This window comes from Pan paniscus, chromosome 5, assembly GCF_029289425.2.
Source record: "Pan paniscus chromosome 5, NHGRI_mPanPan1-v2.0_pri, whole genome shotgun sequence".
Classification (NCBI taxonomy): domain Eukaryota; kingdom Metazoa; phylum Chordata; class Mammalia; order Primates; family Hominidae; genus Pan; species Pan paniscus.
In genome coordinates, this window is record NC_073254.2 from 109375171 (window position 1) to 109401335 (window position 26165).

The 26165-nt window shown below is 42.8% G+C and overlaps 1 protein-coding gene and 1 pseudogene across 1 annotated transcript in view; one reads left to right on the forward strand and one right to left on the reverse strand.

Annotated features, from left to right (window-relative positions):
- The window catches only part of GABRR2 (gamma-aminobutyric acid type A receptor subunit rho2), a 62024-nt gene extending 46795 nt beyond the window's left edge, over positions 1-15229 (reverse strand). Inside the window, exon 1 of the mRNA XM_003822874.7 lies at positions 14835-15229. Coding sequence (XP_003822922.3) covers positions 14835-15022 — 188 coding nt within the window. The 5' untranslated portion in view covers positions 15023-15229. The remainder of the gene's footprint in view (positions 1-14834) is intronic.
- LOC100969084 (tubulin beta-3 chain-like) lies at positions 1121-9969 on the forward strand (annotated as a pseudogene).
- Positions 15230-26165: the final 10936 nt, after the last annotated feature.

Genomic DNA, 26165 nt, shown 5'->3' on the forward strand with positions numbered 1-26165 from the left:
AAATTGATTCCTTGAATAGACCAATAATGAGCTCCGAAGTTGAATCAATAATAAATAGCGTACCAACCAAAAAAAAAAAAAAAAAAGGCCTAGGACCTGATGTATTCACAGCCAAATTCTACCAGATGTACAAAGAAGAACTGGTACCATTCCTACTAAAACTATTCCAAAAAATTGAGGAGGCGGGACTCCTCCCCAGTTCATTCTATGAGGCCAGCATCATCCTGATACCAAAACCTGGCAGAAACACACACACACACAAAAGAAAGCTTTAGGCCAATATCCTTGATGAACATTGAGGCAAACAATCCTCAACAAAATATTTGCAAACCAAATCCAGCAGCCCACCAAAAAGTGAATCCACCACAATCAAGTAGGCTTCAACCCCAGGATGCAAGTTTGGTTTAACATATGCAAATCAATAAATGTGATTCATCACATAAAACTAAAGACAAAAGCCACATTATTATCTCAATGGATGCACAAAAGGCTTTCGATAAAATTCAACACTCCTTCATATTAAAAACTCTTAATAAACTAGGTATTAAAGAAACATACTTCAAAATAGTAAGAGACATCTATGACAAACCCATAGCCAACGTCATACTAAATGGGCAAATGCTGGAAACATTCCCCTTGAAAACCAACACAAGACAAGGGTGCCCTCTCTCACCACTTCTATTCAACATAGTATTGTAAGTCCTGGCCAGGGCAATCAAGAAAGAGAACAAAATGAAGGGCATCCAAATAGGAAGAGAGGAAGTCAAACTATTCTTGTTTGCAGATGATGTGATTCTGTATCTAGAAAACCCCATAGTTTTGGCCCAAAAGCTCCTTCAGGTGATAAACAACTTCAGCAAAGTTTTGGGATACAAGATCAATGTAAAAAATCACTGGCATTCCTATATGCCAACAATGGTCAAGCCTAGAGCCAAATCAGGAATGAAATCCCATTCATGATTGCCACAAAAAGAATAAAATGCCTAGGAATACAGCTAACCAGGGAGGTGAAAGATCTCTACAATGAGAATTGCAAAAACACCACTCAAAGAAATCAGAGATGTCAGCAGCCAGCCCAGCCCGCCTTCCCGTCCGCAGCCGCCTGCCAGACACGCCCAGTATGAGGGAGATCGTGCACATTCAGGCCGGCCAGTGCGGCAACTAGATCGGGGCCAAGTTCTGGGAAGTCATCAGTGATGAGCATGGCATAGACCCCAGCGGCAACTACGTGGGGAACTCGGACTTGGAGCCGGAGCAGATCAGCATCTACTACAACGAGGCCTCTTCTCACAAGTATGTGCCTCGGGCCATGCGTCGACCTGGAGCCCGGGACCATGGACAGTGTCCGCTCGGGGCCTTTTGGACATTTTTTCAGGCCTGACAATTTAATCTTTGGTCAGAGTGGGGCCGTTAATAACTGGGCCAGGGGTCACTACACGGAGTGTGCGGAGCTGGTGGATTCCGTCCTGGATGTGCGGAAGAAGTGTGAGAACTGCGACGGTCTGTAGGGTTTCCAGCTGACCCTCTCGCTGGGCAGGGGCACAAGCTCGGGTATGGGCACGCTGCTCATCAGCAAGATGCATGAGGAGTATCCCAACTGCATTATGAACACCTTCAGCATAGTGCCCTCGCCCAAGGTGTCAGACACTGTGGTGGAGCCCTACAACCCCCACGCTGTCCATCCACCAGCTGGTGGAGAATACAGATGAGACCTACTGCATCAACAAGGAGGCGCTCTAGGACATCTGCGTCAGCACCCTCAGGCTGGCCACGCCCACCTACGGGGACCTCAGCCACCTGATGTTGGCCACCATGAGCAGGATCACTACCTCCTTGTGCTTCCTGGGCCAGCTCAATGCGCACCTGCACAAGCTGGTGGTGAACATGGGTGCCCTTCCCCCGCCTGCACTTCTTCATGCCAGGCATGTAGCCCGGGCAGCCAGCATTACCGGGCCCTGACCGTGCCCGAGCTCACCCCTCAGATGTTTGACGCCAAGAACAAGATGGCTGCCCGCGACCAGCACCACGGCTGCTACCTGGCAGTGGCCACCGTGTTCCAGGGCTGCCTGTCCATGAAGGAGGTGGACGAGCAGATGCTGTCCATCCAGAGCAAAAACAGCAGCTACTTCGTGGAGTGGATCCCCAACAACATGAAGGTGGACGTGTGTGACATCCCACCCCCCTCAAGATGTCCTCCACCCTCATCAGCAACAGCACGGGCATCCAGGAGCTGTTCAAGCATCTCAGAGCAGTTCACGGCCATGTTCCAGCACAAGGCCTTCCTACACTGGTACATGGGCAAGGGCATGGACGAGATGGAGATCACCGAGGCCAAGAGCAACATGAATGACCTGGTGTCCGAGTACCAGCAGTACCAGGACTCCATGGCCCAGGAGGAGGGTGAGATGTTCGCAGATGAGGAGGAGGAGTTGGAGGCCCAGGGCCCCAAGTGAAGCTGCTTGCAGCTGGAGTGAGGGGCAGGTGGAAGCTGGGGCCAAGGCCAGCAGTATCTGACCTCCAGAGCCATCTTGCTGTCGACACTGTCCCCAGCTTTCCCCCACCACCTTGCCACTCACGCTAGGGCTGCCTTGCCACCCTCCTGCAGTGTTTACACCCGTCCTCCCCACCTAGGCCACATGTGTGCTGCTCCTGTCTCTGTCTTATTGCAGCTCCAGGCCTGACATTTTATGGATTTGTTTTTTACTGGTTTGTGTTTATATTTTCAGGGATACTTAATAAATCTATTGCTGTCAGATAAAAAAAAAGAAAGAAATCAGAGATGACACAAAGAAATGAAAATACATTTCATGCTCATGGATAGGAAGACTCAATATCATTAAAATGGTCATACTGCCTAAAACAATTTATAGATTCAATGCTATCTCTATCAAACTACCAAAGGTATTCTTCACAGAACTAGAAAAAACTATTTTAAAATTCATCTGGAATCAAAAAAAGACCCCAAATAGCCAAAGCAATCTTAAGGAGGAAAAAAAAAAAAAAAAACCAAAGCTGGAGACATCACATTACCTGACTTCAAACTATACTACAAGGCTATGGTAACCAAAACAGCATGGTACTGGTACAAAAACAGACACATAGACCAAAGGAACAGAATAGAGAGCCCAGAAATAAGGCTACACACCCACAGCCATCTGATCTTATGCAAAGCCAACAAAAGCAATAGGGCAAGGACACTTCATTCAATACATGGTGTTATGAGAACCGGCTAGCCATATGCAGAAGATTGAAATTGGACCCATTTTTTACACCATATACAAAAATCAACTCAAGATGGATTAAATACTGAAGTATAAAACTCAAAACTGTAAAAACCCTGGAAGACACCCTAGGCAATACCATTCTGGACACAGGAAGTGGGAAAGATTTCATGATGGAGATGCCAAAAGCAATTGCAGCAAAACAAAAACTTGAGAAATGGGATCTTATTAAACTTAAGAGCTTCTGCACAAAAAAATAAAGTATCAACATAGTAAATAGACACCCTACAGAATGGGAGAAAATATTTGCAAGCTATGCATCTGACAAAGATCTAATATCCAGCATCTATAAGGAACTTAAATTTACAAGAAAAAACAAACCCCATTAAAAAGTAGGCAAAAAGTGGGCACAGTGGCTTATGCCTGTAATTCCAGCACTTTGAGAGGCTGAGGCAGGAGGATCACTTTGAGAAGATGAGGCAGGCGGATCACTTGATGTCAGGAGTTCAAGACCAGCCTGGCCAACATGATGAAACCCCGTCTCTACTAAACAAAAGTTAGCTGGGTGTGGTTGTGTGCACCTGTAATCCCAGCTATTTGGGAAGCTGAGGCACGAGAATCACTTGAACCTGGGAGGCAGAGGTTGCAGTGAGCTGAGATCATGCCACTACACTCCAGTCTGGGTGAGAGAGTGAGACTCCATCTCAAAAAAAGAAAAAAAGAAAGAAAAAAAGTGGGCAAAGGACATGAACGGATGCTTTTCAAAAGAAGACATACACTCAGCCAAAAAACATATGAAAAACAGTTCAATAACACTGATCATTAGAGAAATGCAAATCAAAACCACAATGAGATACCGTCTCACACCAGTCAGAATCACTATTATTACAAAGTCAAAAAATAACAGATTCTAGTGAGGTTGCAGAAAAAAGAGAACGTTTATACACTGTTGATGGGAATATAAATTAGTTCAACCATTGTGGCAAGCAGTGTTGTGATTCCTCAAAAAGCTAAAAACAGAACTACCATTCTACCCAGCAATCTCATTACTGGGTATATAGCTAAAGGAATGTAAATTGTTTTCCCATAAAGACACATGCATGTTCATTGCAACACTATTCACAATAGCAGAGATATGGAATCAACCTAAATGCTCATCAGTGACAGATTGAATAAAGACAACGTGGTATGGCCACACATGGTGGCTCACACCTGTAATCCCAGCACTTTGGGAGGCCAAGGCAGATGGATCACAGGCCAGGAATTCAAGACCAGGCTGGCCAACATGGCAAAACCCTGTCTTTACTAAAACTACAGAAATGAGCTGGGCATGGTGGTGTACATCTGTAATCCCAGCTACACAGGAGGCTGAGGCATGAGAATCACTTGAACCCGAGAGGTGGAGGTTGCAGTGTGCTGAAATTGTGCCATTGCTGTCCAGAAAAAAAGAAAAAGAAAATGTAATACACATATACCATGAAATACTCTGCAGCCATAAAAAAGAATTTGATCAGCTGGGGGTGGTGGCTCACACCTGTAATCCCAGGACTTGGGAGGCCAAGGCAGGCAGATCACTTGAGCCCAGGAGTTCAAGGCTAGCCTGAGCAACACGGTGCCACATCCAGCTACTTGGGAGGCTGAGGTGGGAAAATCACTTGAGCCCAGGAGGGAGGTCAGGGCTGCAGTGAGCCATGATCATGACACTGCTCTCCAGCCTAGGTGACAAAGACCCTGTCTCACACACACACACACACACACACAAAGCATGAGATTATGTCCTTTAGCTGGAACATGGATGGAACTGGATGGAGGAACAGAAAATCAAATACCACATGTATTCTTACTTCTGAGTGGGAGCTAAGTGATGAGAACACATGGACACAAAGAGGGGAAAAAAGACACTGGGGCCTACTTGAGTGTGGAGGGTGGGAGGAGGGAAAGGGTCAGAAAAAATAACTGTTGAGTACGGGGCTTAGTACCTGGTTGTCAAAATCATCTGTACAACAAACCCCTGTGACACAAGTTTACCTCTATACCGAGTCTGCATGTATACCCCTGAACCTAAAATAGAAATCTTAAAAATAAATAAGAATCTCACCCAGGATAAGTAAATAAATATAAATAAATAAATAAATAAATGTGTGATGAGAAAAAAAGAAAAAGAAAATGATTGTGCTGAGTAGTGGAAGATCATGATTTTTTTTTTATTTAATTTCTTGGCCGAGTGCAGTGGCTCACATCTGTATTCCTATCACTTTGGAAGGCCCAGGTAGGAGAATGGTTTGAGCCCAGGAGTTTGAGACCAGCCTGGGCAACATAGCAAGACCCCGTCTCTTTAAAAAAAAAAAATGTAATAACCGAGTGTGATGGCATACGCCCCTGGTCCCAGCAAATTGAGAGGCTGAGACAGAAGGATCACTTGAGCCTGGGAGGTTGAGGTTGCAGTGAGCATTCTAGCCTGAGTAACAGAGTGAGACCCTGTGTTTAAAAAAAAAAAAATTCTCGTGATGTTATAAGAATGGTTTTGTGATAAATATACTTCTAAGACAAATATAGTCAAAACTTTTAAATGCTGGTTTTATCTTTGCCAAATATGATGCTCCTTACTTCAGTCCAGGTCTGCAGAACCTACCCTGGGACAAAGCCTCCCTCCTTAGAAAGACAATTCACAGCCAGTGGAGGACAGAGTTGCTCTGACCATCCACCTAGGTGGTGCACCCAGAGCTGGAGCCCAGGACACAGCCCTGGTCAGTCCTTCCTCTAAACCAGGTGACGGCAAAGGAGTGATTCTCTCTTCTTTCTTTCACGCTCACTCTTTCCAGATCATTTTCTTCACCACAACTGCACACTAAAGCAGTCAGATCCAAAATGTTCTAAGGCAATTGTCTGCTGACAGTTATTACTAAACAAAAAAAAAGAGAAAAGGAAAGAAGGAAAGAGAAAAAAAGAAAAAAAATGGAAAGAAGGAAAAAGGAGGAAGAGAAGGAACCTTCACACAGCCAGGCTAATCCACAGTACATTACCTGTTCCTCTTATAGGCTTTTGGTTTGTGCCTGGCACTGAAGTTACTTTGTGTACATGTCTCACTTAGCCTTCTAAGAGCGTTAGGCTAGGGTTTATCTCTGTGTCCATTGCACTTAGCACAATGCCCGGCATGTAGCAGGCATTCAATAAAAGGTAGCAACATGACCACACAAACAACTTCTGGGAGAAATTTAAACCAATTCCATTCTAGTACATTTGGTCAACATCATCTGTAACCCAGATGTTTCTCAGCCTTAACCACACTTTAGAATCATCTCAAGTGGCTTTTAAAAACCCTGATGCCCAGGCTGTACCCCAGAACAACCAAATTCACCTCCCTGGGGTGAATTCCCCAGCTATTCCCATGAAATCAAGGCTAAGAATCACAGTCATTCCAAACTTAGCATTTTTAGATCTTGGAATACCTTAATGATAATAAACTCTATGTGGCTTTGTGTTATGTTGGCTAGACCTATGATTCTCAAACTTAGCTACAGATTGTAATCACCTGGGGAGATATTAAAACCAATGATGCCTAAATCCCACCCCTAGAGATTTGAATTTGACTGGTTGGGATGGAGGTCTCAGCACTGGAAATTTGTTAAAGCTCCTGGATGATTCCAAGGTAGAGCAACATTTGAGAACCGTTAGTATAAGCCTTAATCTAATGCCTTTGGCAATGTCCTGAGAGCTGCCCAGGGCACCTGTTGGTGCTGACAACTTAGTAGTAGCAAGTGAGAAACTGCTAACTCACCTGCTGAAGAAACCAGAGCCCTCAAGGCCTGTGACTCTGTTGTGTGCAGCATATTGAAGGTTTTTAGAAATCAATGGAGATTTGGTTTTGAGTGTTTGTTGTTTATTTACATATACCTCTGTTTTCCTCCCTGTTCTTGTCAAACTTCATTCACTTTTTTTTTTTTTTTTTTTTTTTTGAGATGAAGTCTTGCTCTGTCACCAGACTGGAGTTCAGTGGTGAGATCTTGGCTCACTGCAACCTCTGCCTCCTGGGTTCAAGTGATTCTCCTACCTCAGCCTCCCGAGTAGCTGGAATTACAGGCACCTGCCACCACACCCAGCTAATTTTTGTATTTTTAGTAGAGACGGGACCACCATGTTGGTCAGGCTGGTCTCGAACTCCTGCCCTCAGGTGATCTACCTGCCTTGGCCTCCCAAAGTGCTGGGGTTACAGGCATGAGCCACCACACCCAGCTAATTTTTGTATTTTTAGTAGAGACGGGACCACCATGTTGGTCAGGCTGGTCTCGAACTCCTGCCCTCAGGTGATCTACCTGCCTTGGCCTCCCAAAGTGCTGGGGTTACAGGCATGAGCCACCACGCTCGGCCTTCATTCACTTTTGAGGGCAACAGGTGTGTTTCCTGTTTAAACTCTGTAAGAGGAAAGTGATGGTTTCCTCTCTGGAGGTTCTGATCTTGGAGGCATCCTCTTATGAAATCCTTAAGTTTCATTCCTCACCGGCTCTGCCCAGATGGCATAATTCAATGGGAGGTCTAAAGTTGCACTGATCAATAAAGTGGCCACTAGACACATATGGCTATTTCAATTAATGAAAGCTAAATAAATGACTGTTCGGTTTTTCCATTATACTAGCCACACATATGTGTTTGATAGCCCCATGCAGCTGGTTGCTACTGTACTGAACAGTGCAGCTATATAATCTTTCCATTACCTCAGTGTAGTGTGATAATAAAAAAAAATTAAATAAATAAATAACATTTCCATAATCACCAAAAGTTTTATTGTTTGGTGCTAGTATAAAAGTTAGCCTGCCCACCCCAGATTCCCCTATAAGCCAGGGCTTTCCGATTTACAGCCCTACTTCTAACACTGCCTGGCCCAGCTTCTCACTGCCCCAGACCTCCCAGTCATTTCCCCACCCCCGTGAGGGCTCAGGAACAAACCTGCTTCTCTTTCTCTCCATTTAGTTCCTCCCATCAACCTTGAGGATGTCAACATCCACACAGACAGTTGTCCCACACCCTGGTCACACAGTTCCCCAATTCCTAGACTCAAATTGATTTGTGCAACATATTTTTATAGAGCATCTACGTTTCTATAGAGCCCCTACTCTGTGCAGACACTGCCCGAGCCATGGGGAGGGCATATGTTCACGGTCCTCACAGAGCTTCCAACCTAGTCAGGGAGGTGGACGATAAACCAGTGGACAGATAAATCACGTGACAAAGTAGGGTAAGGAATAGAGAGCTACGGGTTGGAATAGAGGGCTGTTTAGATGAGGTGACTGGTGATTCTTCTGAGTCCTGGAGGGAGGGAGGGAGTCATGAGAGGACCTGAAGGAAGTAATTCTGAGAAAACAGCAGAGCAAATGTCCTGAGGAGAGCCTGACTTGCATGAGGACAGCTTCCCATTTGGCAGCCATCTCACTCAGCCACTCTCACATCTGCTTTCCAAACTCACCCACCCTCTTGTCCTTCCACCCTGCTGCTGCCTTCCACATTGTCCTGCCCTATTTGCACATCCTCCAGACGTGTAGGTGGTGAGGTAACTGAGGCTCAGCAGAAGTGCCTAATGCCCCTTCTCACAGAGTCCTTTGAACCCTGCCCTCATGCCCCCTCCCCACAGCTTCCTCAGCTTCTCCCCCTTTCATGGCTCATTCCCACCAGTATTCAAACTGGATTCTAGGCTCTCCCACCTGGAATTACAACTAAGCAGAAAACCCATCTAAACTCCACATCTTCCTCTAGCTCTCAATTCATGCAAAATGCATTGAAAGTGATGGCAATATAGGTGTGTTGGTTATATTATTTAAACATTTCCTTTTTTAAAAAAATGTTTAAGACTTTTTTTTAGAGTAATTTTAGGTTTGCAGCATAATTGAGCAGAAGGTACAGAGTTTCTATATGCCCTCTGCCCCTAAACATGCATGGCCTCCCCACTATCAGCATCCCCCCTGGGTTGGTGCATTTGTTACAATTGATAATCCTGCATTGACACAGCATTAGCATTAGCACCCATGCTGCTTATTATTATTATTATTTTTTTTTTTTTAGAGACAGGGTCTTGCTCTGTTACCCAGGCTGGAGTGCAGTTGTGCAATTGTAGCTCACTGCAGCCTCAAACACCTGGGCTCAAGTGATCCTCCCACCTCAGCCTCCTGAGCAGCTGGGGTTAACAGGCACATGCCACCGTGCCTGGCTAATCTTTTTTTTTTTTTGTAAAGACAGGGTCTCACTATGTTACTCTTGGCCTCAAGAGATCTTCTTGCTGCAGCCTCCCAAACTGCTGGGATTACAGGCATAAGACACCATCCTCAGCCTAGTGTTGATATTCTCTGGGTTTGGACAAATGTATAATGATGTATATCCACCATTATGGTATCATATAGAATAGTTTCATTGCCCTAAAAATCCTCACTGTTCCACCTAAAAAAAAATTTATTTCCCCCTCAGTAAATAATTAACTCTTCCAAATAGCCATCTTCCACAGGCTGCTGGCACTGCCTCACTCCAAGCCCTCTTGCCTACTTATGCCCAACCCCTGGTCCTACAGGTGCTCTTGCTGAGGTCTGGCTTCTCCACAGCTACAGACAGGAAGGTCCCTGCTTCTGCCGGAAACTGTGTCTTTCAGAACAAAGTACTCTGGTTTTCCTCCTACCTCTCTGACAGGCGCTTCTCCACTGCAGCATCCCCCTATTCTTCACCCCATCCCTTAAATGTCAGTGTCCCCAGGACCTTGTCCCAGCCATCTTCTCTCTCTACCCTCTCTTTGGCAGACTCACCTAAGTTGATGGCTTAAATTGTCATCAACATGCTGATGTTCTTAAATCCCTACCCTCTACTCTCAACCTTTATATCTGATTCCTAACTCAGCATCCCTAATTGAGTATCCTATAGGCATCTGAACTCAATGCATGCATAGTTTGGTTTGGGCCGCACTCAGTTTGAAGTGGCGTAGGTTGAAGAACGAGTGAGCATTAGATGAGAAGCGGGAGGGGGTGGGGGTGTGGTGGGAATGAATGAAGAGAATGAAGCTGCAGGGACAAGCAGAGGCCAGGCCAGGCAGAGCCTTGAGAGTCATGTTAAGAATTCTGTCTTTATCCAAAGGCAATGGGAAGACAACGAAGAGTGTTAGGCAGATGGAAGAGGAAGCTATGATAAGATTCGCTTTTAGACAAGCCTATTATAGCTTCACAGGTCAAAGAGGAAAGTCCAATTTAACTTCCTCCCCTATGGCTGAAATACGGGACTGTCCAGTCCCCTTAAGCCATGTGTAGTCATGGTCGGGTGCTGCCAAGGAGCTTTCACACACACACTGATCTCTTCCTCAAGCCTTGCCTCCAGGAGTCAAGTGGGGCCAGGCCTGGGTCTCTGGGCAGTGACCGTGTGAGGGGCCATGTGCAGACGCCCCATGAAAGACGCCTCCGGAAGGCAGATGAAGAGCTCAGCCCGAGGGCTTAGCAGATCATAGACATTAAACCGTAAGTGCAGCCGGCTCACTGCCCCTCTGACTCACAGGGAGTAAATCCCTCCTGGTCAGCACAGTTTTACATCCATTTAGGAAAAGGCTTAGGAGAGCGGAAGTCCCAGAATGCCACCCACCCCAACAAGAGAGAGATTTAAATCCCACTGCCATTGAGGGCCCAGAGTTTTTTTAAGAGATCAAGCCACTAAGATCCTGAGCCTTGGGCTATTTGTATGAGCCATATGCTCTCCATTCATCCTTTCACAAGAGATGGCCCACACAGTCTCGGCCCTCAGACCCTAGACTCCTTCCTGAGCCCCCACCCACCCATGGCAGGGCAGCCAGGACCTTCATGGAACCTCAAACCCGGCCTTTGGGTGAGGGGTGAGGGAAGAAGAAAAATGGATCCACTATGCCTTTGGAAGCAGGGCTGATGTCACCGTGTTGTGGTTTTTTGGCAATAACAGCAACCAGGATAATCAGGTATTCGTGGATGCCCCTCCTCCCTGTGCAGGCCCTGAACTGCAGGACGTTAGGCAGACCTCACCCCATCTTCACATCATCCCCATGGGGAAGGGCTCACCACCCCCCTTTTCAGCTGGAGAAACGGAGGTTCAGAGAGAGCAGGAAACATGGCCACATACGCTAGATGGCGGCAGAACCAAGGTCTGAACCTGATTTTCCTGAATTCCCAACTCCTTTTCCTTTGCCAAGACCCTCAGCAGTGGATGAGGGTCACTGTGTGGCTGGAAAGCAAAGCTACTCCTGCCTCCAGCGGAACAGAACCACAGTGCAGACCCAGGAAGGATGGCCGAGGTAGGGGTACTGAGGAGGCAGCAGATGGGGAAGGAAGCTACAGAGGGGGCTCCACGTTGAGACCTGCAGGGGCCTGACAGTACTGTCCAGGGCACAGCCCAGAGTCAGCTCTCAAGGGAGAAGTGCCTCCCTTGGCAAGAAAGAAGGGCAATCGTGTGGTCAGGAGGCCAACTTTGGCAGCAGGCCAGGAGGAGTAGGAATAAAGTTGGAAGGCTGAGAGCTGGGAGAACAGAACAAAACCAATAACAGCCAAGAGGAAACAGACTCACTCTGCAGCCATTTAGTACACAGAGACACAAAGTAGCAGAAAACAGGGGCCGGTCTTTGTAAAAGCAGCTGCTGGGCAGAATCATTGTTCTGTGTGCATGCCTTGGCCGGGGTGAGGCAGGGAAGGCTTCCAGGTTCAAAGAAGTCTTCACAGTGTGCATGTGTGAGGGTGACCATGTGCATAGTGTGTGCCCATGAAGCCACACATGTGGCATGTGGTATGGGTGTGAGTGTGACCGTGTGTATGAACAGGACTTCTAAGAAAAGGAGCAATCCTAAAGAGAGAAAGCACTCTAAGACTGTAATCAGAAGGGGTCTGGTCATTTTCTTATTTGTTCGTATAGCTTGACACCTGCGTGTCAATAATGAAAGTAATTTGGAAAAATAAATTGTCAGAGGCTTGGCTGAAATGTTCACAAGGAGGCGTCACCCTGTTGACTGTCTGACTGTGTGTGCATTCTCATGGATGCAGAAAGGCCCAGAACCACATTCCCTGTCCTTTTCCCCCAGCCTCAGTTTAATAAATATTTTACTTCCTTGAAATGTATGTGTTCATCTTTTCCCACTTTAACACCTCATGGGCTGGATTTCAACAAAGTCTCCTCCCCGCTAAGAGTCAGAGCCCAGCTGTGCCCAGGCTCATGCGCGGGTTTGGGAATGAGACTGTGGACTTCTGAGGAAAAGTGAGATGGAGGTGCCGCCACAGCCCAGGCTGCTGAGTGGGGTCCCTGGGCACCCCAAGGGACTTGTGCTGAACCCCAGTTCTTACAGAATAGACAGTTTTGAACAGATTTTCCTCCAGTCTAAGTAAATCAGGAACCTACATTCTAGTGTTGGGAAGCCACTAGCAGGCCGTGTGACTTACTCATGCCCCTGAGCCATTTCAGCATCTGTCAAATGAGTTGATTTGGACAGTTTCCCAGTGTGTGCTCCATGGAGTAGGAATCCCACAAGACAGTCCAAAAAACTGTGGATTTTTTAGTTGTTTCTGAGAAGCCCTGCATAATTTATCCCTCTCTTCAAGATTCTCACAGTGCCTATTTGCATAACAAAGGTTCTAAAAGTTCTGCTGTAGAGACATCTGTTGAAAATGGTCTAAACCAGGGTTTTCCACGTTTTGGTGGCCCTGGAACCCCATTTCACTCAACAGCCATTCACGTTTCCCAAAATTAGAGTTCATGGGACTTGCTGGGCCGATGACATCTGAGGCTCCTTCCAGTTTAACAGCCTATGGTTCTGGCAACCCAACCCGCATGGGTTGTTCAGAGCAGGGCCTCTTTCCCATCGTTCTGGAGGGTTTTGATCTGTTTGCCTTCCGCTGAGTAGGACTAGGCTCCAGAGAGAGTAATTATAGGCTGGGTGTGGTGGCTCCTGCCTGTAATCCTAGCACTTTGGGAGGCCAAGGTGGGTGGATCACTTGAGGTCAGAAGTTTGAGACCAGCCTGGCCAACATGGTGAAACCCTGTCTCTACTAAAAATACAAAAATTAGCCAGGCATGGTGGTGCACGCCTGTAATCCCAGCTACTCGGGAGGCTGAGGCAGGAGAATCGCTTGAACCGGGGAGGTGGAGGTTGCAGTGAGCCAAGATTGCGCCACTGTACTCCAGCCTGGGTGACAGAGAGTCCATCTCAAAAAACAAACAAACAAATAAACAAAAGAGAGTAATAACCTCTCCCAGAGCAGCAGTTGCCACTGGGATACTGGAAGTAGAGGCTGTAACTCTTATTTATATTCAGGGTTTTTTTTTTTTTTTTCTAAAAATAAGAAATCAATTAAACTTTAACATACATATTTATAACAGCACATGTATGTGATTTATAAGTAAATATGCATGTATTAGAGGTACAGTTTCAAAAACTTGTCATTGACAGCAGCGCATGTTCAAAAATGTTTGGGGACTGACCTAGAAAATGTGCCTCAAGATATTAATTTATATTCAAAACCACTAGTTTATCTGATGCTTAGTAGAATGGAAAATAAATGTGTAACATGCCACACATGGTGTTTATATCTTAGCTGCTTGTTCTTTTCTTATCTCCATGTCTAACAGTCATTATTTCTACTTCAGGCCTGGAGTATGATGCTTCGTATGTCAATTCAAAATAAACTTCCTAAGGAACTTAGATTTGTAATGTAATGATTTTGAATGCAGATCCTGGGCCATTGTTTCTTGGGAATGTCTCCATTACATCATGAAATTGCATTCACTGTTGTTCACACATATATTTCTGATAATTAAGCAAATTTCTGAACACCTCTTCTAAGATTCAAAACAGTAAAATGATTGGCCGGGCGCGGTGGCTCACGCCTGTAATCCTAGCACTTTGGGAGGCCGAGACGGGCGGATCACGAGGTCAGGAGATCGAGACCATCTTGGCTAACACGGTGAAACCCCGTTTCTACTAAAATTACAAAAAATTAGCCGGGCGTGTTGGCGGGCGCCTGTAGTCCCAGCTACTTGGGAGGCTGAGGCAGGAGAATGGCGTGAACCCGGGAGGCGGAGCTTGCAGTGAGCCGAGATCGCGCCACTGCACTCCAACCTGGGAGACACAGCGAGACTCCGTCTCAAAACAGTAAAATGAAACCCAATATCATTATAAAGTTATTCTCTGGCAAATAATTTAAGGAAGACAACTCCCGTATGCATTTTTTTCTTAATAGTTCAGGCTAGGTTCCTATATACAGTTCTCCCCAAAATACTTGAGTGTAATTATTTAGCAGATCATCGGTTGTAACCCTGAGAAACAAAGCAGCACAATGTGATTTGTACAGAGAATGATTTTACCCACTACATCTCCAACTATTTATATCTGCCTCAAATCAAAATGCTTTGGCTGAACACAGGCATCCGAATGGAAGGCTCACCCCAGTCTAGTTCTGCTCTCAATGCTTGTGACACATAGAGTATGTGTGCCCAGGGAGAGGCTGCGTTCAGTGAAGTAGCTGGGTTCTCATAGGGCGATATCTCAATAGGACCTGTAGCCCCCTGGGGAGCCGTCCCACTGTGCCACTGCTGCTGCTACTATGCAGGGTAACCTCCCTCCTTTCCCACCTATGACTTTACCTTGGCTTGGGCATTTCCACCTGCCCTGTCCATCGCTTCCTCTTGGGTTTTCTGCTCTCCACGAGAACCATCAAGCAAAACAAGAACAAAATGAGTCTTGTAAAATAAGGCATTTTGTGGACGTCTGTGAGGCAAAAAGCTGCTTTCCAGTAGCCTGTGGCAGAGCAAATCCCCCCTGGCTTGACCATTGATCCATCTGCTGCCTCCTGACGGGCTGCTCTGAGGGGCTGTGAGGGCAAGGCTGGCCAGGCTAGTTGTCCCGATTTACTATTTGATACTGACGCCCCACTCACCCCCTCCACTCCGGGCCATGACACAAACACCAGGCTTTGCCCTCCCTGCTGATTAGTGATTGGCCATTAGTCGAGAAGTTTGTCCTCATGAAATTCTGCTTCCACTGAATCCTAGAATAGCTTTGGCTAAAGCTGTTATATAAAAAATTAAATCTCTTGAACATGCCAGCTTTGTGCTGAGATTATTGGTCCATCTTCTGGCTGCATAAAACCAGTCTGTCCCATCCACCAGGGGGTCAGCTCAGATTCCAAGTAGATTTGCAGAGAGGACTTGGTGGACATTTAGATGGGTACATAAATGTGTTCAGGAAATGCTGAGTAAACATGAATGACCTGTTTCCTTAGGGTTGATTTGTTTATGGAGCTAAGAGAATATGCTTTGCCTATGAACAAGGATACTTCCTTTCTCACAAATATAGATCAACTTTTTCCAGTGAAAACATCAAAGCATAAAATACATTTTTAGTTTCAAGGATGACATTAATCATAGAATTCATGATTATGTAAGCTTTTCTTCCTACCATAAGCATTAAATTAACTTTGGCCTTTAACCCTAAAATGTATAAAATCAATCATAAATTAGGCTTTATTCCTATCCTGGGATATGGAATTAAGCACATTAGAATTGTAGAGATACATGTGGTTATGTCTAACCTACTGAACAAAATAGAATATGTTTAAAAACTACTCATTGCTTGCTATGTCCTGGCAATGGAAAATTTCATGGTAGAAACATAGGGAGATGAGGACAGATCAGGAGGTGGGATAGCCGTAAGTGAAACAGAATTGGGATTTTACTATGTATAAATGACAGAATCAAAAGAAGCTCTTTGATTCCCTTAAGCAAAGTGAGATGGCATGATCCACTTTATTTTTGAAATAATTCCTAATTGGGATCAGTTGAATCAGGGAACTTATGATGACAAAAGAGAATAAGGTCCTGCTCTGAGGGAAGCGAAGAAGGAAGAAGAGAAAGGAAGACAGAAGAGTGAGATACTCAAGTTAGTTCTGCGGTAGCATACATTTGGTGCCTGTGCAGATAGAGTAGAAGGTGAAAGACAGAAAAGTCAACAATAATATCAAGAATTCTACGGTGGCTCACACTTGTAATCCCAGCACTTTGGCAGAGGCAGGTGGATTACCTGAGGTCAGAAGTTCAAGACCAGCCTGGCCAACGTGGTGAAACCCCATTTCTACTAAAAATACAAAAATTAGCCAGGTGTGGTGGTACGTGCCTGTTAATCCCAGCTATTCAGGAGGCTGAGGCAGGAGAATCACTTGAACCTGGGAGGCAGAGGCTGCAGTGAGCCAAGATCACACCGCTGCACTCCAGCCTGGGCGACAGAGCATGACTCCGTCTCCACAAAAACAAAAAAAAAACAAAAAAAAAACAAAAAAAAACTACAGCATGAGCCTGGAGTTCAGGAGAAAGTCTAGTTCTATTTCTAGACTATAGAAATAGATCTGGAGCTGTAGAGACCAAGTGAAAGTTTTCCCTTTGCCCCATGGAGGATCACAAAAAAATCAACTGACAAAAGGAAGATTAGTAGGGGAAAAGGCATACAGATTTATTAACATGCATGGAGGAAAATCACATCATGATTACCCAATTACCCAGCATGGTACAGACATTTATATACCCTTTTTCATAAGGAAGAGATGGGGGATGTAGGCAATTCTTTTGACGGACAGTAAATCATTAGGGAGGATGAATGGACCCAGGAGGAAAGTGAGGGGTGGAGCTGCACAGGAACTAAAGTTGTCTTATACAGATAAAGTCCAACAGGTAATCTCTTAAAGCTGCCCTCAGAAGACTAGATGAAAAGTCTATCTGGGTGCAGTGAGGACTCCCAGTCGCTTCTCTTCTCAGATGGTTGATTTTTCCTGGTTATTTTGTGAGATCCCTAGGTAGGGGGTCTTAAGTGCATTTAAACTTTCTTAGATAGGGAAATTCCAGAGAGTCCCTCCCAGTTCTTTGTGAAAGAAGAGCAGAGAGCCTGACCAATCAGTAGGTTAACAAAGAAATTCAGACAGAAATTTAAAAACTTTTTGAAATGAAAAAAAGTACAGCATACCAAAGCCTGTGGGATATAACAAAAGCAGTGCTAAGAGAGAAATTTACAGTATTCAATGCCCATATCAAAAAAGTAGAAAGATCACACACTAACAAACTCCTATGGCACCTCAAGGAACGAGAAAAGCAGAAGAAACCAAACTCTGAGTTAGCAGAATAAAAGGAATAACAAAGATCAGAGCAGAACTAAATGAAATAGAGACCAATAAAACGATACAAAGGATCAACAAAAAAAAAAGTTGTTTTTTTGAAAAGATAAAGAAAATTGACAAACCACTAGCTAGACTAACCAAGAAAAGAAGAGAGAAGCTCCAAATAAACACAATCAGAAATGAAAAGGGAGACATTACAAATGATACCACAGAAATACAAAAGATCATCAGAGTCTGTTATGAACAGCTTTATGCTCACAAACTAGAAAACCTAGAGGAAATGAATACATGTCTGGAAACACATAATCTCCTGAGATTGAACCAGGAAGAAATAGACCTCCTGAACAGACCAATAACAAGTAGCAAGATTGAATCAGTAATAAAAAAAACTCCCAAAAACTAAAATAGTCCAGGACCAGATGGATTTACAGACAAATTCTACCAAACATACAAAGAACTAAAACCAATCCTCCTGAAACTATTCCAAAAAATCAAGGAGGAGGGAATTCTCCCTAACTCATTCTATGGGACCAGTATCACCCTGATACCAAAACCAGACAAGGACACAACAACAACAAAAAAAACTACAGACCAATATTCCCAATGAATATAGATGCAAAAAATCCTCAACAAAATACCACAAATTGAAAACAACAGCACATCAAAAAGTTTATACACCATGATGAGGTACGATTTATCCCAAGGATACAAGGATGGTTCAACATACACAAGTCAATAAACATGATACATCACATAAACAGAATTAAGGAAAACTATGTGGTCATCTCAATAGATGCAGAGAAAGTGTCTGATAAAATTCAGCTTCCCTTCATCATAAAAATTCTCAACAAACTAGGCATAGAAGGAAGATATCTCAACATAATAAAGCTCATATATGACAAACCCACAGCCAACATCATACTTAATGGGGGAAAGTTGAAAACATTCTAAGAAGTGGAGGAAGACAAGGATGCCCACTTTCACCACTCTTATTTAATATAGTACTGGAAGTCCTCACCAGACCAATCAGGCAAGAGAAAGAAATAAAAAACTTCTAAATTGGAAAAGAGAAAGTCAAATTATCCGTGTTTGCTGATGATATGATCTTGTTTCTAGAAAACCCTAAAAACTCCACAAAATCCAACCATGGAGGATGATGAAAAATTTAAAAAGACCCATAAAAGCCCTCTTAGATTTGATAAATGAATTTTGTAAAGTTTCACAATACAAAATTAATGTACAGAAATCAGTAGTGTTCCCACACACCAGTAAAGATCTAGCCAAGGACCAAATTAAGAAGGCAATCTCTTTTACAATAGCTACAAAAATAAAATAAAATACCTAGGAATATATTTAACCAAGGAGGTGAAAGATCTCTTTAAGAACTACAAAACACTTATGAAAGAAATCCTAGATGACACAAACAAAAATGAAAAAACATCCCATGCTCAAGGATTGGCAGGATCAATATCATTGAAATGGCCATACTGCCCAAAGCAATCTACAGATTCAATGCATTCCCTATCAAATTATCAAAATTATTTTTCACAGAATTAGAAAAAAAAAATTCTAAAATTCACATAGAATCCAAAAGAGCCTGAATAGCCAAACCAATCCTAAGCAAAAAGAACAAAGCTAGAGGTTTTACCTGACTTCAATTATGCTACAAGGCTGTAGTAACCAAAGCAGCATAATACTGATATAAAAATCAACACATAGATCAATGGAACAGAATATACAATCCAGAAATAAAGCCACATACCTACAACCAACTGATCTTTGACAAAGCCAACAAAAATACACACTGGGGAAATGACACTGTTTTCAATAAATGGTGCTGGGAAAACTGGATAGCCATATGCAGAATAATAAAACGAGACACATACCTCTCAGTATACAAAAATTAGCTCAAGATGGATTAAATACCTAAACATAAAACCTGAAACTATAAAAATCTAGAAGAAAACCTAGGAAAAACTCTTCTGGACATTGGCCTGGGCAAATAATTTATGACCAAGTCCTCAAAAGCCAGTGCAACAAAACCAAAAATAGACAAACGGGGCCTAACTAAACTCAAAAGCTTCCTGCACAGCAAAAGAAACAATCAACAGAGTAAACAGACAACCCATAGAGTAAGAAAAAATATTTGCAAACTATGCATCAAAGGGCTAATATCCAGAATCTACAAAGAACTCAACAACAACAACGACAAAAACAAGTAACTCCATTAAAAAGTGGGCAAAGGACAAGAACATTTTTCAAATGAAGACACACAAGCAGCAACAAGCATATAAAATAAAATGCTCAACATCACTAACCATCATAGAAATGCAAATTAAAACCACAATGAGGTACCATTTTGCACTAGTCAGAATGGCTATTATTATAAAGTCTAAAAACAAAAGATGTTCACGAGAATGCAGAGAAAAGGGAATACTTATACACTGTTGGTGGGAATGTGAATTTGTACAACCTCTATGGAAAACAGAATGGATAGTTCTCAAAGAACTAAAAATAGAACAACTATTCAATTCAGCAGTTCCACTACTAGGTATATATACCCAAAAGATATCAAAAAATACTGCACTCATATGTAACAGAGCAGGAGCTTCACCATCTTGGACAAACACCACCATTTTAAATTTCCCTTGATTAAAAAACAAAACAAAACTGCCTAAATCCAGCCCCAAAACATCAGCCTAATGGCTAACGTCAGAATAACCAGAAACATTCCAACCCCTAAGATAAACCCGCTCCAACCAGAAACATGCCAACCCAGAGATAGCTTCCTCTCTAACCAGAGACATTTCAACCCCACAGTAACCTTTTCCTCACATAGAAACACTCTGAACCTACGATAAGCTCCCCTCTTCCTAAACCCTTAAATATCCTTAGTCTGTAAGAGAGAACACTCCTGACCAAAAATCGGCCAGAAGCCCCTCTCAGGTTTATTCTCCAAAACAAACCTGTCTTTGACTGTTGAGCCACTTTTCATGTTTCTTTCCTTTTTCTTTAACTCTTACAATATGTTTATCACTGCACTATTTACGATAGCAAAGACATGAGACTGATGTGCTGCCTCCTGCACTAAGGAGGCAACTTCCATACCAAAGATACAGAATCAACCTAAGTGTCCATCAACAAAGGATTGGATAGAAAAAAATAAGGTATCTATTTATGCCATGGGATGCTACTTAGACATGAAAAAGAATGAAATAACATCTTTTGCAGCAACATAGATAGAACTGGAGGCCATGATCATAAGTGAAATAACTTAGAAACAGAAAGTTAAATACTGCATGTTATATAAGTGGGAGCTAAACAATGGGTATACATGGACATACCGAGTAGAATAATAGATACTGGAGACTTCAAAATGTGGAAGGGTGGAAGGGGGGTGAGGGTTGAAAAATTACCTATTGGAGGCCAGGCATGGTGGCTCACGCCTGTAATCCCAGCACTTGGGGAGGCCGAGGTGGGTGAATCACCTGAGGTCAGGAGTTCGAGACCAGCCTGGCCAACATGGTGAAATGCCATCTCTATAATAAATATAACTATAAATACAAAAAATTGGCTAGGCATGGTAGCATGCGCCTGTAGTCCCAGCTACTCGGGAAGCTGAGGCAGGAGAATCCCTTGAGCCCGGGAGGCGGAGGTTGCAGTGAGCTGTTATTCCGCCATTGCACTCCAGCCTGGGCAACAAGAGAAAGACTCTGTCTCAAAAACAAACAAAAAACAGAAAAATTATCTATTGGATACAACGTTCACTATTTGGGTGATGGGTACACTGAAGGCCCAGATGTCACCACTAAGCAATATATATGCATGTAAGAAATCTGCACTTGTACCCTCTAAATATATACAAAGATAAAAGTGTTTTTAAAAAGAGGAGCAGACAGGGATATGGAAGAAAGGTCAGAGAGAGACCTTGCTTTTGAGACTTATTTCTGAGGCCTTTCAATTTTCAAAGCACACAACATGCTGAATCATTTTCTGCCCCCAACAGAGGCATTAGGGTATGGCATGTCAACTTAAAATCATGAGACCCATACGTTTGGAAAGGAGAAATTTATTTCTTATAGAGAATGGTAACCTGCAGGCTGGGAAACAAAGCCTCAGGCTGAGACAGAAAGCAGGCACTTCTAGGGAGGGAGCATGTTATGGGAGTTTTATACTTGAGGATTGGCTAGGCATGCATATTTGTCAGGATATGAGGGCTATGAATATTTATGAGAGGAGATCACAGGTGATAAGCAAACATGTATGTCACATACGTCCCATTTTCATGTTAGGGTGGAGACAATGTTAAAATGCAGCAAAATTAGTCTCTATACCTCAAAAGGTGAAACGGAAGACACAGAAGTACCTTGCGTGCAGCCTTCATGGACAGAACTGCAGAACCAGTCTGTGGTCAGTGGTCACTTATCAGGAAGGAATGCCTTGTCAGTTGTCGTGTGGAAACTGCAGGAGGGGAGGGAAGTTCCCCTGCAGCATTAAGCAATTGACTAAAGTCAGCAAAGGAGTGTCTTGTGTTCTTTGTCTTTCTAAGTTTGGTTTCTGTTTAACTCTTAGGAAAGTCTGGCGAGTGTTAGTGAGGAAGGGGGTTCAGTGAGGCATGACTGACCTTCCCATGGCTGGGAGACATAGTTTTTAAAATTTTTCTGGGGTCACCTTGGCCAAGAGGGGTTCATTCAGTCAGGCACTTAGGATTTTTCTTTTATTTTTATTTCAATAGCTTTGGGGGTACAAGTGGTTTTTTGTTACATGGATGAATTATATAGTGGTAGATTCTGAGATTTTGGTGCACCTGTCACCCGAGTAGTTTTTTATCCCTAGCCCCCTTCCCAACCTTCCCTTTCAAGGTCTCTTCTAAGTCCATTATATCACCCTGTATGCCTTTAGGTACTCACAGTTTAGCTCCCACTTATAAATGAGAACATACAGTTTTATACACCAACAACAAGAAAGCTGAAAATCAAATCAAGAACTCAATCCCTTTTATAACAGCTGCAAAAAAAATAAAATACCTAGGAATATACTTAACCAAGGTGGTGAAAGATCTCCACAAGGAGAACTACAAAACACTGCTGAAAGAAATCATAGATGACGCAAATGGAACACAAAACCCATGCTCATGGATTGGAAGAATCAATATTGTGAAAATGACCAGACTGCCCAAAGCAATCTACAGATTCAATCCAATTCTCATCAAAATACCAACATCATTTTTCACAGAATTAGAAAAAGCTATCCTCAAATTCATATGGAACCAAAAAAGAGCCCAAATAGCCAAAGCAATCCTAAGCAAAAGAAACAAATCTGGAGGCATCACGTTGCCGGACTTCAAGTTATACTACAAGGCTATAGTTACCAAAAAGCATGGTACTGGAATAAAATGAGGCATGTAGACTAACAAAACAAAATAGAGAACATAGAAATAAAGCCACATACATACAGCCAACTGGTCTTTGACAAAGCAAACAAAAACATAAATTGGGGAATGGACACCCTATTTAATAGATGGTGCTGGGAAAACTGGCGAGTGACATGTAGAAGAATGAAACTGGATCCTCATCTCTCACCTTATACAAAAATCAACTCAAGATGGATCAAAGACTTAAATCTAAGACCTGAAACCATAAAAATTCTAGAAGATAACATTAGAAAAACTCTTATAGACATTGGCCTAGACAAAGAATTCATGACTAAGACATGAAAATGATTTTATTTTCATTTTGCAGGTGGTAGTTTAGCTATAGGAAAGGATGAAATCTTCAGGGACATATAAGAGGTCAAAGTTCAAGCACAGAATCTTGGAGAATCTTCACTCTTAAAGGATGGATGGAGCAGCCAGAACAAAAGCACAGAAATGTCAACCTAAAATAATGAAAAGGCTCAGGATCCAGTTAGAGTTCATTCAAGTGCAAAGTGTGAGGGTGGCCATCAGGGAAGCAGAGCTACACCCAAGAATGGTGATCAGTTGCACCAAGTGTGGGAAAAAATGAGGATTGTTTATACAAATCAAAACAAAACAAAACAAAATGGTGGTGTTGAACAGAATTACGTTTCCTCTACAAAGGCTCATGTGTAAGATTTGATTGGCTGCTATTGATTACACTCTAGGAGCGTTGCTTTAACATTCTGTTGCAAAGAGGTAACAATCACAAGAGTCTCCATTTCCAATGTCATTTAGCCTAGGTTTGAATGAAGAATGAGGTGTCTGGTTAGCGTATAACATTTCAACACAAAGGTCAGGAAGTAATGGTCATGTACCAGAGAGGAAAAACAGCCATGTGCTGTGAGTCAGTTTCCAGGGCTTAACTTTTCCCCGTGGCTTAATAAATCTAGGAGGTTCCAAAATTTTATTTTCTTCTTACAGAAGAACTAGAAAAGAAGTTGACTATGAAAACCAAAGAAGGAGCTTCAAGGAGGAGGGTAGTCAACATTCAGTGCTGTGAAGAAGTCAAGCAAGGCAAAGGCAGAAAATAGGTTACTGGATCTGGCAACAGCACATCATTCCTCACTTCCATAAATGCAGTTTCACTTGTGAAATGCAGCAGGAAGCCAAATGACAACGGGTTAAATAGGTACTTGAGGCTGGGAGTAATTCATTACAGGGACTAATTCAGTGGTTCCCAAATCTGACCACGCCTCAGAATTATCAAGGGAATTTGTTTAAAAGTCCTACTCCTCTTGAAGCCTTAGTAGTGGGAGGCATGAGGCCTATTAAAGTTCTTTTCCATAGATTTTGTTCAAAGGATCTTTCTTTTCCTTACTTCCATTTGGAATAAGCTTATAAAGGACTGGCTGGAACCCTAGGATTGTGCCTGGATGTGTAATCACCCAACAAGTTCCCCTTGTGCACTGTCCAGGCAGAGCCAATTCATCAAGACAGGGGAATTGGAATAAAGAGTTCAATTCATGCAGAGCTGGCTGTATGGAAGACTGGAGTTTTATTATTACTCAAATCAGACTCCTGGAAAACTCAGTGATCGTGGCTTTTCAAGATAATTTGGTGGATAGAGGGCTTGTTTTGGAAAAGGGCCGTTACTGTCTTTGTTTCAAAGTTAAACTATAAACTAAGTTCCTCCCAAAGTTAGTTTAACCTACGCTCAGGAATGAACAAGGGCAGCTGGGAGGTCAGAAGCAAGATAAGAGTCAGGTTAGATCTCTTTTACTGTCATAATTTTCTCAGTTATAATTTTTGTAAAGGCAGCTTAAGGTGGTGGTTTTCAATAAATATTTGTTTTGTTGCATGTAGACAACTTTAGGTCCTACCAATTTTTTACTTTAAAGCCCTTTTATCAATAGTTCAATTATTGTAATTACAGTCAGGAGAAAACCATTGTAGGATGGTATAATTATTTTTTTAATCACAACTTTATTGAAATATCATTCACATACCATAAACTCACCCCTTTAAATGTGTGGCTTTTGGAATATTCAGTTATGCACCTCCCCTGAAAGAAGACTCATACCCATTAGAAGTCATTCCCCTTCCCCATTCCCTTCAGCCCCTGGCAACCAACACTAGTTTCTGTCTCTATGAATTTGTCAATTCTAGACATTTTATGTAATTAGAATGATATAATATGCAGCCTTTTGTATCTGATTTCATTCACTCAGCATAATGTTTCCAGGGTTCATCAATGAAGCATATATCATCACTTCATTCTTTTTTATGGCCATAATATTCCATTTTCCATAGACATACAATATGTCCATAGACATACAATTCCATTTCCATATACATACAATATGTTGTATGTATAGATACAACATATTGCTTATCCATCAGCTGGGCATTTGAGTTTCTGCTTTTGGGCTATTAAAAATAGTGCTGCTATGAATATTTGTGTACAAGGTTGTGTGTAAATGTTTTCATTCCTTTTGGATATTACATGTGGCAGTGAAATTGCTGGGTCATATGGTAACTTTATATTTAACTTTTTGAGGAACTGCCAAATTGTTTTTCAAAGTGGCTGCACCATTTTACCTTCCCACCAGCAATGTATGCAAGTTCCAATATCTCCACATCTTCACGAACACTTGCTATCTGGCTTTTTTGTTCTGACCATCCTTGTGAGTGTAAACTGGAATCACTGTGGTTTTGATGTGCATTTCCCTAATGACTAAGGATGTTGAGCTTCTTTTCAGGTGCTTATTGGGCATTTGGTATCTTCTTTGTAGAAATCTCTATTCAAATTATTTGCCATTTTAAAATCAGGTTATTTCCTTTTTATTACTGAATTATAATTATTTAGATATTTCAGATACAAGTCCCTTATTAGATATGTGATCTGCAAATATTTTCTCCCATTGTGTTGTCTTTTCACTTTCTTAATGGTGTTGTTTGATACACAAGAGTTTTTTATTTAAAGAAATATAATTTTCTTTTTTTTTTTGGTTGCTTGTGTTTTTTTTTTTTTTTTTTTTTTAAGAGGTACGATCTTGCTCTGTGGCCCAGGCTGGAGTGCAGTGGTGCTATCACAGCTCGCTGTAACCTCAAACTCCTGGGTTCAAGCAATTCTCCCACCTCCACCTCCTGCATAGCTAGGGCTACAGGCTAATTTTTTTAAATTTTTTTGTAGACACAGGGTCTTGCTATGTTGCCCAGGCTGGTTTCAAACTCCCAGCCTCAAGTGATCCTCCACCTCCCAAAATGCTGAGATTATAGGCCTGAGCCACCATGCCAGACCTGCTTGTGCTTTTGATATCATATTTAAGAAACCACTGCATATCCCATTGTCACGTTTACTAAGTTTCCAAGAATTTTATAGTTTTAACTCTTATATTTAGGCCTTTGATCCAT